The 15,300-nt window shown below is 41.3% G+C and overlaps 1 protein-coding gene across 4 annotated transcripts in view; it reads left to right on the forward strand.

The window, feature by feature from the left end:
- The window catches only part of LOC131471017 (intermembrane lipid transfer protein VPS13B-like), a 309,917-nt gene that overhangs the window by 121,230 nt on the left and 173,387 nt on the right, over window positions 1–15,300 (forward strand). For all 4 annotated transcript variants that reach the window (XM_058647216.1, XM_058647213.1, XM_058647215.1 and 1 more), the window contains exon 22: window positions 8,049–8,182. In XM_058647216.1, the coding sequence (XP_058503199.1) occupies window positions 8,049–8,182 (134 nt within the window). The remainder of the gene's footprint in view (window positions 1–8,048; window positions 8,183–15,300) is intronic.

Below are 15,300 nucleotides of genomic sequence, written 5' to 3' on the forward strand. Positions count from 1 at the left end.
GTAAATCATGATCCACTCGAAGAAAATCATTTTCAGAGTTTTTAGCAGTTCAAAGCCTCCTCAGAACAATTGCACTCGCTAGAAGTTCCTGCTTCCAATTGGCAACTTGAACGCATGCCTGGCACTTTTATGATGTAAAGAGAGTGTTATGTTGTTTTGTTACCACATTCAGCCTAGCTACAGTTTCATAGTAATCAAGGGGGACTTTCCTGTAGGCTTTTGGAAGGTGCCTGTTAATGTGTAGGCAAATGTACAGAGACACACAGAACCAGTCCACTGCAGATCATTTCCCCAGAAAGCTCTGAGGGCATGGTGATATCATACTGTGGCGGTGGTGGGGCTGCCCAGCTTAACTCTCAAGGTCCACATCCACTCAACTCTGTTTGGCAATAAAACTGTGTCTCTTTTTTCTCTCGTTTTGGTCTTTGCACATGTTAAATAAACAGGGTCCATAAAATACTGTAAGGCACCACAGACTTTCAGAACCAGCTTTGGCTGAATTGGACCAATTCAATGCCAGTTGCAGGTGGTGACAGAGACCTCATATTTGAATGCTGCACATGATAAAAGCTATTTAAGATATCTAATGTTTTTTTTTTTGTTTTTTGTTTTTTTCAGACACAAAGCCTTCCTAGTAAGGACTAATGCTTGTTTTTGAGTTGTTCTTTTACACTATACTTATCTATAGGCCTGTCTATGTGTCCTGTGCAGTTTCTGCAAAATTCTCCCTCGTCATAGCTACATGATCCTGGTTTGTCTTTAGGATAGGTAATATTTTTTGTTATTCCATTGGGATTTTTGTTACTGGTCATAATGGTCTAACTAAATATTATAATGGATTGATGTTGAGGTTTTTGACTTCATTTTAACAAGTGAATACACAGCTTGTCGTTTAATTTACATCATAGATTTGGTTTGAATGTTGCTTTCTGACATCATCACAGAAGTGTTAACAGTTGTTTTTGTGTCATTATCCTGTTCAGGGAAAGCTGTGGACTGACGACTTTGAAAACAAGTCATTTCTTCTCAGTTTGAAGTCCATTTCTGTCTGCCCACACAATTACACCACAAATTGGTTCTCATAAAAGTAGCCTCTAAGTATTTTCTTTATTTCTCCCTAATGAATGTTCCTGTTGGCAGCAGCACCATGTTTCTGATTGAGAGCCTCCCAAGTCCAGAGCTTCTCATTGTTCTCTAACATCTACCAGAGTAATGATCTCATTGGCTTTGCTTTTCAGTTCTAAAATAAGCTGTTGGCGCTCTGAGAACATACCTCTTATGTTGAGAAACCTAACCTCTGATCTGGCAGTTGTTCTTGAAGGTTGGAATGAGAAACTTTTTCATGTTCCTGTCTGCTAGTGATATGGATGATTTTTGAGTGTGTCTGATAGGGAGAAATTGAGGAATTTGCGTTGCTCATGGTGTTAATCTGAAAGTTACAAGGCAATATCTGGTCGTTGTCAGGGCTGTGCTGCAAATACATTTTCCAAACTAATGGGTTTTCTGTGATCTCAACCGTGGTACGTCAGAAACAAATGGGACGCTGGATACAGGAAAGAAAGTCCAGGTTTCATGGTTGAGTGGCATACACCACATTCTGGTAAGACATAAATTAATATATTTGGAGAAAGTAACAGTAGAGAGAAACTAATATATACATGCTTATAAACACACATAAAAGAAAGAGAACTGATGAGAGGACTTCAGGCAGAACTATACAGTCATACATAACCATAACCCAAGCCCAAGTAGCCTGATGGAAGTCAGGCAGGTTTGTATTGGCTGCTGTGCTCTTTTCAGGAGGGGATAATATTTTCATTGTGGAGTTATTTATATAGTTTAATTTTTCTGGTAAAGTCAATAATTTATCAAGGTAATGATGGTTGGAACAGGGAAGGAAAACAAGGAAAGGAGGAATAATGAGATACAACCCCACCACCCCAACACCACCGCCATCCCCCTTGGAAAAGTGATTGTAGTCTAAAGGGGACTCTTCTTGTTAGATTAGAGTGGACTCTACACGCTGATGAGCCCATGCAAACCTCAATGATAATAGCTTTAGTCTTGTGAATGTTGGCTGTGGATGTTAAATGTTAAAGTGAGTGGTGGAGAGAGGGGTCGAACTGCAGTTCATCAGACGTAGCGTGGATTAGTCCACAGGCTCGAGGGGATTTAGTTCAGGAGACAGGAACGGGCGGGGACTGGAATCTGGTTTGAGATGATTGCACATGGGACATTTCAAAGGGTCTCTATGTCACTGAGAGAAGACTTTTCTTTTGCCTTTTTGTTTTCATTCTTGATGTGTTGTGTCATGGTCTGGTAGGCAGAACTTCCCTTCTCTACTGCTTTGCTTTTTTCGAAACTTTTACTCATCTCTTCCTCTTTCCTTGCTTTTGGTTCAGTATCATTTCGCATGGAATAGACAGAAGTGTGGTTAACCTCTAATAACAAAGATAATAGCCCACATTGTCATGAAAGAAAATGATAACAAGTGCAATTGCAAGTGTGTGTCTTGACATTAGAGGCTGTCTGTGCACAGATTGGATGATGTCCGAAAGCAAAGCTAGCGTAAAGAGACCATGCAGAGTGTATATGGATGCAGTCTGTGTTGAGAAATGGAAGTAAATATGTTAGATAAAACATTTCCCCTCCCCTCATCCTGATGTCTTACCCGTTCATGTCAGCCTGGCCTCACAATCTTCATGACGGCTTTGAAAACACTGAACAAATGGAGGCACGTAAATATTTAAATAAACACTTACTTGCATCCAAAAACAAATATGCAGGCAGGTTTATTAAAGACTTCTTTGCTGCCTCTGCACACAGCTGTAACAGAATATACAACACTTCAACTCACTGTAAACCATTTGAAATGGGGGAATATACCAGAAAAATAACAGGCAGTATGAGGAAATGCCCTAACATTGCTCTGTGAGGCTGTTCGTTTAGTTGAGTTGCTCAATCACTCAGGAAGGATATATGCGTGCATTTCACCATTGTTTTTAGTGGTGTGAGGGATTCTGGCTGAAGATAGTTGAACACAAAAGCAAAACTCTTCACTGCTGTATCAGAATCTTTGCCCCCCAGGTTCGTGAATGCTTATTCCCAAGGCAACAAAAACACTTGGACTAGCTCACCAGAAAGAAACATGATCAGATCCAGAGCATCTTACACGGCATGGAAGTCTGTCTCATAGCTGAAGCAAAACAAACATAATGTAAAATGTCATCAGAAAAACAAGAATATAATGGAATAGCATCTTGAACTGTGCATCAATACAAATAATTTCAATGTGCTAGCAGATTTTTTTTTGGTCTCTGTAGCTGAACGTTGCACGAACATGTTGTATTGTTATATAGAGTAAACAGTCAGACAGCTGTCTCTACAGTCTCAGCTGCAAAGCTGAAATGCGGTAGCAGATATCACTTACTGCCCTCATGCCTGGGCCACGTTGGATTTGTAAGCAGCACTTCTGCTGCCTGCATAAGATGCACATCTGAAGTACGCTGGTCGTCTAGAGAGAGGTAGTTTTGCCTTTGTTCCTCTGCTTGCTGTGTACAGTAAACAGAGCTTTTATTGCTTTTAAAGCTTTTATTGTCAAATATTTGCAGGACCATAGAGTCTCGTTTTGTTAGGTGTTTATTTACAACCTTAATATGGCTGTTTTCAAAAGCGAATCCTATGTAAAAAGAGCTGATGCAGAGTTGACACAGTTCCACCTCCACAGCAGGCATGTTACAACTTCAGGGATGTAGCGTCACACATGTCACACACATCCTGGTCCTAGTGTCACGCCAATACCATATACAGGAAGTAAATGTTTATGTGCAAAATATATTATCGACTAATTGAATTTGTGAATTATAACATTTCCCACTGGTAAAGCAGTAATAAAGCACCTTATACATCCACAAAGTTGGATTGACAGAACAAATCTGGTAGGTGGCCACATTGTTGGACCTGTGCACTGCCAAAAAAACCCATCACTTTTGTAAAGATTTAGTTGGACATATGTGTCTTTTTATCATCCCTCTATATGTGTCTGACATTAAGGGTTTGGGACAGTCCAATTGGATAAGTAAGGGGCTGAATTCCTAACCTTCCACTGTTGGAAAGCCTTGTCAGTGTTTCTGTTGAGGTGCATCACCTGTGGCTAGTAGAGTTTACATTCACAGTAGTGTTGCCATCAGTCTTTCATCAGCAGTCTCGATCACTCATACCATTCAAAACTCTGTATGTTCTGGCAGCAAAAGACAGGAGCATCTGCATGTCTCATATGATTTTTTTTTATGGTGAGATCTTACAACCGCTTGCCAATGTGGTTTTCTTCCACAAGTGGCAAATAAACTGACTCTGACTCGTTTCCATCCCCTGGTTATCTTTAAACTGGCACTGTTCATTTGGATGTGCTGTGTTTACTACCTCTCACTCCTGCTGCAGTTAGTTTCCCCTTTACTCTTTTTTCTTTTGTCTAATGAACGTGCTTGAATGCCAGATTGTTACTGATTTGCTGGAATAGTGACGTGTGGTTCTGTCTTTGTTTCCTAGAGCCTGGGTTGTGTAAGAACACCTTTTTGAATGTATACACAGAATTGACTGTAAAGTGAGATTCACAAGATTTGACAAAAAGCATATCAGATTAAAATCTCTTGTGGAAACATGATTTTAGTGTTGTATAACTGTGCTTTTGTGCGTGTTCATGCACTTCTTCAGTTGTCAGTTTCACATTCATATTATCTGTGATTTACATTCAAAACACACCCTCTCACATATTTTACAGCGACATTATAATGCAGTGATGGTGCTATTGTGTTGTACATAATACATTAAGGTAACACTGATTGTTTCTCACCTTAAAGTCAACATTGATAGTGGCCGGTCACTATACTTTTCTGTTCACTTGACTTTGGCCTCTCACTTGCTGGGAGATGTCATGGAGCTGTTGAAGAGGATAAATATCCACCATTAGAACTCTTTTGTTCTATACTTGCAGCTTCACATACCAGCTGCACAGTAAGGGAGAAATACAGAGGGAGTGGTTCTGGAGAGTGAGAACAAAACAGAAAAGGAAAAGAGAAGGGAGGAGTGTATGGTCAGAGTTTGGCCAATACGATATTAGCCTTATGGCCTCATGGAGGGTGAAAATGAGGACATGGCTGAGATGGCACGAGTCTGGGGGAATAACCCCACTTTAAAAGGACTCTCAGGACTTGTTAGGCCTGGGTAGGTTTAAGGGCTTTGGGCGCTCTTGACATACTTCTCTTTCATTTGAATTTAAACAGTTTGTGTTCTCTCTGTCTTTCTCATTCTGTGTCCCTGCCTTCCTGTCTTTCTCTCAACCCACTCCCTGCAGAAATGGCGGGCGCCAAGTCACTATAATCAGATATGGCAGTTTCATTCCAAATAATGACCCCAGGATTAACAAACAGAATCCTGGAATGGTATTTAAAATCAAACCAAGAGCTGCACACTGCCTGCTCTTGAATTGTTACTGCCTATTCTGTACTTAAGCGTACTTTTTGAGTGGCCTAGCAGACCTTCTCTGGGGAATGATATTCACACTCTGGCCTACCCCCAGTACCACCTTTGAGGCCTGGCCATAAAGTAATAATCTCGAGAAGGTAATAACAATCTCAAGAGGTTTCTCTTGAACAATACCTAAGAATATATTTTGAAGGTAGAATGAAGTTCATGTGAATAGTCAGTAGAAGGTCAGCATCCTAAGAATGTATGGGTTTCTCTTCTCCATTGTTCAATTTCAGGGACTGTGCTGACATGTGTATGTCCATATTAATGTTGTGCATAATGAAATTACATGCATGGGTGTGAATCATTTGCGATGGCTTTGGACTCCGTCACTTCTTGCTCATCTTATTGTGTTGAAGAATTAAGGTTAATTGATAAATTGACATTTTTACAGTTTGCATTCATTAACCAATAATGACTTAATAAAAACTTGTTTTTAAATAATCATAAAAGAACCTCTTCACAAACACAAGACATAAGACATAGACAGCAAGCTTTCAAAAGCCCTCTGCAGTCTTTCTTTGATTACAACATTTTTGGTCACCAGGGCCTCACTTGCACTCAGATTGGCCATACGGTCAACTCTAGAAAGCTTCCTGGTGGTTCCATACTTCTTCCATTTCACCATTATATGCACCCCTGTGCTCCTGGGAATGCTCAAAGCTATGGAGGTTATATTCTCTTGCTATTTTTATCACAATTTTATTGCAAAGGTTTACTCAGTGTTGCTTGAACTTCAAGGCTTGTTTTTTTTTTTTTTTTTTGCTGACATGCAGGTGTGAATTCAGTGCGGGGCCCCCTTTATAGAAGTGTGTACCTTTCTGAATTATGGCCGGTCAGTTCAACTTATCACATTCAGATTCTAGATACAAGCAGCATTAAAGCAATGAGGATGTATGTGCTGCTACCTGACACCGCAGCACTTTGAAATACATACACAGCAGCACTTAAGTGTACAAGTCAGAATACTTGTATGCTGTGTATGTTGTACAGATACTCACATTAGCTTCCATGATTCCAACTGTCATTTAAACTCAGACTGAATCATTTGTAATCAGTTGTAATTTTCAAATGCACCCACACAGCCAAGAATCTTGCAAACTCTAGCAATGCAAGGTCTCTGCTTTAAATGTGCCTTGGAGCTGGGCAACATGAGAGAGCAGCAATGACAGAGCTCTGTCATATCTGTGTAGATCTCCTACAGAGCTGGACAGGAAACTGCAGGAATAATCTAACAAATACTCAACCTTCGACAGAAAAACACTATTGACAACTCTCCACACATTACTCAATGAAAGACAGTCCATGAAACAAAATCTTTCCCGTCAAAGCCAATTGTTGCCATCTGTGACTTTGTGGATATAAGTGTATGAACAAAATAGTTTTGTACAAACCTCACAAAAGACTGTGGGAGAAGTTAGATGGAAAATATTTGTTGTCAGATGTACAAAATGTACCTCAGGGTTGAAGTTTTGAGCATACTATGTAATGATGCACTGATTTGTAGGCATTGTGACAAATATGGTATATTTTATAGTCCCTGAGTGCCACAGGCACCTGGATACAGAGTGTGAGAAAGTACTGAAAGAGAATTCAGACATGATGATCTCGGCCTTCAGTCTCCTTTTCTGCACGTACAAACCCATACGTATATGCACCTGTGAGTATTAGTCACTTAGCCATATAAACACACACACACACACACACACATGCTTTGACCCAAGGGTTTAAGGCTGGTTGCCACATTAACCACAAACCAGGGTAACTAACCGTCCTTGTAGTCAAAGTCCTTGGCAACACACTCTTGTTGCCATGTCAACCCATTTTGCTGTTGTAGTGGTGTTTGTGACTGTGGTATCTGAGAAGCTAATGGTGGTGCTGTGACATCACCACTGTTTCATGACAACTCTGGGATAGAGCTGCTGAGCAAGGCAGACTTTTAAATCATGGAATATGTCTTAATGTGTCTTCAGAGAGACCTCCCTTCCCTCACCTCTGACGCCGTGATGGCTTTAACATTCACTGGCCTTGGGCTAAACTGGTAGAATGTGTCTTATGTCCAGATGAGTCTGTTTATGTCACATCTGCACCTCTTATTTGCACCCAGTTTTCTCATTTACCAGTCCATCTGTTTTCTCTCACAATACATTTATCTCAAACAGTATTTTGACTCTCAGGTTCATATGGTGGTTGTTTCTTTGTGATGCATGTGTGTGTGGCTGTTGCTAGGTCTGTCAGCTTTGACATTCAGCTTTCGTCTGGACTGCAGCCGGCATACTAGGACATGTCATGTCTAGGTCTGTGATCTTATGGTTCCCTCTCCTACTGTTAGATGCAAGACACCTGCCAACATTACATCACCTCATTGAAGTGTCAGTTAAACGCCATATAACATGATACTGTACAACAAATGACAAAAACAGCGGATTAAGAAAAGAGTAAAATAAAGATTGATTGTTTATGAGAAGACCTTTAAAAACAGTGTATGAACCTGTGTTTTTATCACTTTCTTTCTCTTCCAGAATCCCGTCCACTGTCCATACCAATGAAGGTGATGCCTGACACCACAGCAGGAGAGTCGCAGACATCTTCAGAGGAGAGAATGAAGGAGCTCATTGCGCATGTCTGGGATGCTGTTAAACGCCTTACTCTACAGGTACTAAGCCTTCTTCCAAAATTTTACTATATTAACAGTGGTTTACCCATCAGTTATTGGTCCGTCTGTGGAGTCAGTGTGTCCCCGCTGGTGAAGTAGAAGTTTGCAGCTAACCGCTGACTCTAATTTTCCCTGATGGGTCAATGTAAGTGAGTTTGTTTGTTTGCATCTGGTGTCAGCTCTGTGATTGACCGGCTAGGTGCCCAAGGTGTCCTCTTGCTACAAGTGTCGGCTGGAAATGGTTACAGGTATAGCTAATGGATGGATGAATGAACTTGACCTTAAACAGTAGCCGAGGCACACATCTGTGAGCAGATTTACATTTCAATAGTCCCAAGTCTACTTTTAAGTCTATTAACCCCAGTCCACCTCTTTCTCTCCCCTGTTAGAGTAAAGTAGTGAGATTTAGCTCAACCCACCCTAGCCGACTTCTCTCTGTGGTTGTTGGCATGTGGCTTCCAGAGACCTCTGTAAGCTGTTAGCCTATTAGCCTGTTTTACATACAGATGCGTACGTAGTGTCTCATATCCCTTTTGTGGTGGACTGACATTCTGGTTGACTGTCTGGCTGGCTGGATGTCCCTTTCCATCTGTTCAAGCGTCTCACTGGATAGTTAAATGGCCCCATTGTGAGCCAGTTAGTAGAGCCCACATCACAACCAGCACCATCAGAAATGCATCAGGAAGCACTGACAACTTTGTGACAGGACTCCTCTTGATGCAGGAACTGGGCCACATGGTGCATGCACACGTGTGCGTACTTATTTGGGCCTCTTTGTGTTCATTGGTGTGTTAGGTTCATTTTTTAACTACTAGTCTACAATGTGCAAGCATTTACCCAGAGTATTAAACACTTATTTTCCTTACTTAAATATCCTGTTGTTTTTGGTAACCATTATAAACAGACTTGTGTTTAAATATTACAGTGAGGCTCCCATTCTTATGTTGAGAGACTACTGACTTTTTGTTGTTTTTGTTTATTAGCACATATCTATCATTACACGATTGAGGTGGACTGTTCATCGAAGGATGACAAAAGCTTTCTAGCAACAGAATGTGGACATACATTAGGTATATACATAGTTACAGGAAATCCAACAGTGGGCGAAGTCTTCACTTGGCTCATAAGTTAGTTTATTTGTGCATGCACACAGTAACCAGCGATTCACAAGTCCATCAAATGTTTCTTAATTAATTCAATTTTGCTGCTTGGCCACGTAAACTGATGCCAGTCAAACATGAAAAAGAGCATGTCACATGTAAATGGAAGTAATTCTCTTGGGCCCAGGTCCCATGTCAGCCCAAAGAGCTGTTTACAGTACTCGTACAAAAATTAACTCAACCCTCTAATAGTTTGCTAAGCCCGTCATTGCCTCCACTTTGCTCTGTCCCCTTCGGCTGTGCAACTGGGACCACACCATGTACTGCAGCAGTAATTAGGAAACAGTCTGTCCCGTTGACATGGGAGTGGGAGCGGACCAAACGGAACAACCTGACAGCTGGTACCCCGGGCCTTGGATATCCCCAAACTCCAACCACCCCATTTATTTTAGTGCGGTGTAAACAGAATACCTAATGGCTCACACTTCTGCTGCACACGTGTCCTGTTTGGCATACAGGGATCGCTCTATTTATTTTGCATAAGAAATTAGTGAAAAGGGGAGAAAAATCAAAAAAGTTAACAAAATTACTGTTGCTTGTAAATTTTGTTTGTGTGACATTTTTAAAAAGATCCTGCAGTGAATGTCCATGGTGCTTTGTCACTATGACAACTACTCATAATAACTGTGGTTTACATTTGCAGGTATTGTTGTTGGTCATTTATTCCATCACCATCATCCATGAAGCGTGTTATTTTTATTTCAGTATAATGTATCCATATCAACTTTTAATTCCTTTAATGCCCGATGCTCTTTGTTGCATCATCCAACACCAAGAACCTGCATATCCTCCAAAATCTGTATAAGCTATTCTGTCCCATTCCACTGTGTCACTCTGAATATAGCTTATGTCATGTCTTAGAAACATATCCCACACTCATACTCAGAGTCTAAAACCAGAATAGCTGCTGGAAAAAGTAGAATAAGCACTGTTTCTATTTGTAGCGTTCTGTTCTAAAAACACTCATATTGTTAAACTTCGATCATAGTCAACACTGACTGGAAATATTCTAGGACAACACCTAGCAGAGGTTATTATCTAAATCCAAGATTTATATCTGTGACTGAGTGCTTTAAACCCAATAATTGATTCTGAGCTATGGTTCTTAAATTAAAGATTAAAGATAACTAAATGCAGAGCATTCCTGTCTACTTTTGTAAGATCCTCCTCCCATTTTACCTCGCTAGGAATAAAAAGCAAATATGCACCTTGCAATGATAATGGCTGAAACATTATTCCAAACCTATTCAAAGCCATCAGACAAACTCAGGGAATCCCTTCAGAAAACTGTCAATGATGCAGACAAATGGCCAGGTGATGTTGGAAATAGAAAAGCCAACTGGCTCAAAAAGGAATTGTTCATTTTAACATATTCATATATGTAAAAAAAAATCACTGCAAATAGGGCTCACACATTCTTTAAAACGTTTTGATTAGTATAGATGCCCCTAGGAAAAATAGCAGTGAGAGAGAGATTTACTTTACAGCAAAGGAGCCAGTGTTTTTCTCAAACTATTGCAACAGGCATGGTGAGGTCAGAGGGACATAACATCCAAACTGAGGCATTTAGGCGCAAGGTGGTCAAGTCTCCATGACATTACATCCCGCACACTGAGGGTGTGTGCTTCCCTGAAGAGACAGCTAAGTTTTGTGGTCATGCAAAGCTATCATGTGTGTAGGTGGTGTTATTTTAGCAGTCACTTTACATTATGACTGATGGGCAGTGCACAGTTGTCACCCTGGCCAGAGTAGCCTGGCAGACCTCTACAAGGCCATTTGCCCTCAGCCTTGGAGTTTGGACCCACAGCTTTTAGTATTTTCTTATGCCCCAGATTATTGCTGTGTTTTTCTTTCATGCATTGCAACTCTTTTACTCATCACTTTGAATGGTGTGTTCTTTCCTCATATGTTTTTTGTATTTTACTAATTTCCTGCCTGCCCCTCTTCCCCAAAGCTCACCCGTACCATTTTTTAATCATGTCATCCCCCCTTCTGTAGCCCGTACCATGCGAGGACACTCGTGTTCTATCTGGGCCCAGATAATAATTGCAAGTGATCAGGTTGGTTATTCTATTTCAGGAATTTTGCAATAATTCCTTCTATTTAACACATGAATGTGTTCAGCATTGGCTACAGAAGTATGTTGCTACCAAAACTGAAAGGGGATCTGCTGAAACAGAGAGACCGTTGCCATGGAAAAATGAAGTAACACTGCTCCCTGCAGCTGCCATGCATTAATGAGTAGAACATTTTTTGAGAGAAAAAAGAGGAGAAAAAGCAGTGGGGTAGAAAAGGTAAAGTGATGGAAAGGAAAGGGTAGTTAGGAAGAGAGGAGGGCGAAAAATGCAGAGGGTGTTTGTGAAGGTGTGGGGGGGGGGGGGGGGAAGTGAGAGAGATAGAAAGGAGGATCATGTGCAGTGTATGTCTGGTGTGGCAGAATGAGCTGACCAGATGGTTTCCATGACTTTCAGCTGGAGCGCCTTCTGTAGGATTATTACTTCATTCTCTGCCCCCCTCAGTACATTCTAACTTACCCCATTCCACACCTTATCCTCTGCGTCTGTCCGATTCCACAATTCCCAAATGGTTTGTAATTACAGCCTTAATTTTGTGTCTCTCTTAAAACGCCATGTTTTAAAGAGGAATGCAAATAGAAGTTTGGATAATTGACTGTTAAGTTTCAAACCGGGCAAGTTCAGGGAAAACTGGGAATTTGATCAAAGCAAGTGTTGGTTTAATTAAACACACTTTAATAGGACCATTCAGCAGAATATCCTTTAAAGTAAATTGCTAAATTGTACACATTGTACTTTTAAACCATGCATGCTCCCATACACTGATATAAATCTGCCTAATAGCAAACCAAGATGTATATGGCCAAGACTCTTTCTGTCAGGCTGATACTGTGGATGAAATGACAGTGGTGAGTAGTATTATAGAGAATTCCAAGCTGTGGTGTGCATAAAAAAAATCACAGAGGTACACAAGGGTACTCAGGGAATATGAGAGACAGAGTGAGATTGAGACTGTACATTCTCTCTTGAATATGACTTCACCCTCCCTGGTGTTAAGGTCTAAATCATGACCCCACTGTAGATATGTCATTAGCTGTTTACCAGGGGAGAACACAGTGTGTTTTTGTGTGGCAGTGTTACTAGTTTTGAGGTAAATGTGTGTGTGGCCAGAATCACCTTCCACCATCTGCTGCTGTATGACCTCACAGTCACTATAGATGCTCACACATATTTGACCCCCGTTAGAGTCCTGCACTGGAAAAGTGCTCACTAAGTTCCTCCTGTGTCTCTAACATCTTGAACTTGAGACATAGAGATCTGGAACTGATTTTCAATAGGACATAAACTCTGAAACACTGCAGCATTTGTTAAGTACAAAGATGTCACAGCAGCTACAGTTTAAACATTGGCATGTTATATAAATTGATGGGGGGGGGGTGAAAGGATGTGTGATATTTCCCCCTCCCTGGTCTTCTGGAAATGTTTTGGAAAGCTTGTTTGGAGGTGATCGTGGTCGAATAGGTGCAGCCATGCATGGGACAAAGGAAGAGGCCACGTCAAACACAGGCCAAAACAGATCAGCTGAGGTTCAGAACAGCACGGTTACTCGTACTTGATTGTTTCACATCACATTAATGATGATGAAATTGTGCTTTAGCTAAGCAAACATTTGCATGTAATAGTCTACTGCTGTCTAATCCAACCTGACCTGAGTAGTACATACTGCATAACACAAACACCACCCTCTGCATTATTTTTCATTAGCCTGTAATTATCTGGTCACAAAGATAAACTAAGCCAGGCCTGCTTACTTTTTCTGACCAAACCCCAGTCCTTCTGGATTAGATTATCATGGTTTTTAGCTTTATTATAAAATTTGCAGAAACCCTTGATGATGAGCATCCACCAGCTTTTTAAGCTGGTTAAACTTAACCCTATCAGCAGCATCATCTTCTTTTGGCTGTCCATTACTGTCCAATCCACCCTTTCCAAAAAACAGACTCTTAAATCTAAATTAAGACACTGTCATTGGCTTTGCTACCCCAATTAGCAGTCGGTGATAGTCAGTAACAGTCATGCGTACCCTCTCTCAGATTACATCCATGTTTTCATTGGAAAACTGCATTTTCCAATAAAAAAATAAGCATTCAGGGACACTGGACATGGGTATCTCAAAGTAAACAGGAACCTGATCCTCTCTGCAGTCAGTTGCTTCATTTCAGACAATGACAAAATTGTGAAGTATTTATGTTATGACCGAGGCGAGATTGAAACTGTTGGTTTTACAACTGTACCCCAAAGTTTTTTTGTTTCTTAACTAAAACGAGGACAGCAGGACTTCAATCTTTCAAACTTTTCTGTTTTTGGGGCTCTAAAATGCCAGGGTAAGATGGACGGCAGCCGAATCTGTAGCAGTAAATGAAAAAAGGGAGTAATGTGTTTGTTGCCTTTGTGCATCCTCAGCTCTAGTGTGGTGTGGCCACCTCTTAGACCCCAGCTGTGTAGTGCTGAGGTTGTGGAGTGGGGGTGATTTTTGAGATCGGGGTGGGAGCAGGCAAGGCAAGCCAGGCCAGCCGTGCTCCTAAGGCCACTGTTGGATCAATAAACGCAGCGATCAAAGTCGCAATTAACCCACCGCGCTAACACAAACAGCCAGGCCAGCAGAAACAAACAAAGCCCTCATGTCACCTAAAGCGTTTATTTTTGCAGATTTCCACCTCGGCCAGAAAGACCTCCAGTGCTTGTCAGCTTCTGTAAGCAGTGTTATAGTAGAGGAATGCAGAGCCACAGGGATGGCTTAATGGCTGGATAGCTGGATGGCTGGCTGCCTGGCTGCGCTGCTCTGCCAGGCCACAAGCTTATTGCTTGTGGTGGCATGTGGGTGAGACCTAGCCTATCTGTTGTCAGGAGGCATCATGCATAGATGCCTTTCTCGTAGACATCAGGGAGAAAAGCTGCTTTCAGTTTTTGCAGGAAAAACTGAGGCTGTGTACATCCGTGCATCACAACACACACACATCTGCACAGTGTCATCCTCAGATACACACATTAATCATGTTCATTTACATGGAGACACTATTTACACTATTACACCCACTATTCCAAATGTTCTTTTGGACAGAGCCGAGAATGCAGGAGGATATGCAGAGGAAGGGGGAGCAGAAGGTTAGCAGTGGGTGGGGTATCCAGAGACATTAGAAGGGGGGGAGTTGCTCTGTGGACCTTCTGTTCGTTCAACTGGCCATTTACGAAACACAGTGTCCCGTTTGGTGCAGGCACAGGAAGATTACATTTGGAGAGGTATCAGGTTTTTAAAAACAAAGAAATGTGCTTTCCGCTTGCTGCCGATCTCTCCAGTGAGATTTCTCTGCTCCAGAGTCACAAATGTTTTCACCGGGGATGCTGGGAGGGTGTTTCTAATTTCCTCTCCTCTATCTCTGGATGATTTCCTGTGTGTCGTGGCTTGCTTGTTTTGTGTTGAGAAAATGATGGAAAAATGTGTTGGCGTGTGCGTGCGTGAATGTCCAAGTGTGTGTGCGTCACATGTTGTGGGGTCACTCCACAGCGAGGTGATCTTGGCCAACAAGGGTTTGTGCTGTGCTGAGGTCTGTACTGAGTTGGGGCCTCCAAGATTCTTTTTCTCTGCAGTGATACAAAAAAAGTAATACGCCTAACAGCGTCAGTGTCAGAGGTTGTGTTTAGTGCTGTCAGGATTATGTAGCAAGACAGCTGAAAAGTAATATTTAGGACAAGTGAGCTCTTGACATTTTGTCTTTATCATATTAAAAGAGTCATTGTGAAGACTTAGGTGTTTAAGTTTATCGGGTTAGTAGGACAAGTTAGTCAAAAGATGCAATAAATGGTTCTTCACACAGGAGAAAGATGGTTAATGTAGCACAAGCAAACATTTGTGTATACGGTGTGAAAATTCCTATCAGCCATT

This window comes from Solea solea, chromosome 13 (assembly GCF_958295425.1).
Source record: "Solea solea chromosome 13, fSolSol10.1, whole genome shotgun sequence".
Lineage (NCBI taxonomy): Eukaryota > Metazoa > Chordata > Actinopteri > Pleuronectiformes > Soleidae > Solea > Solea solea.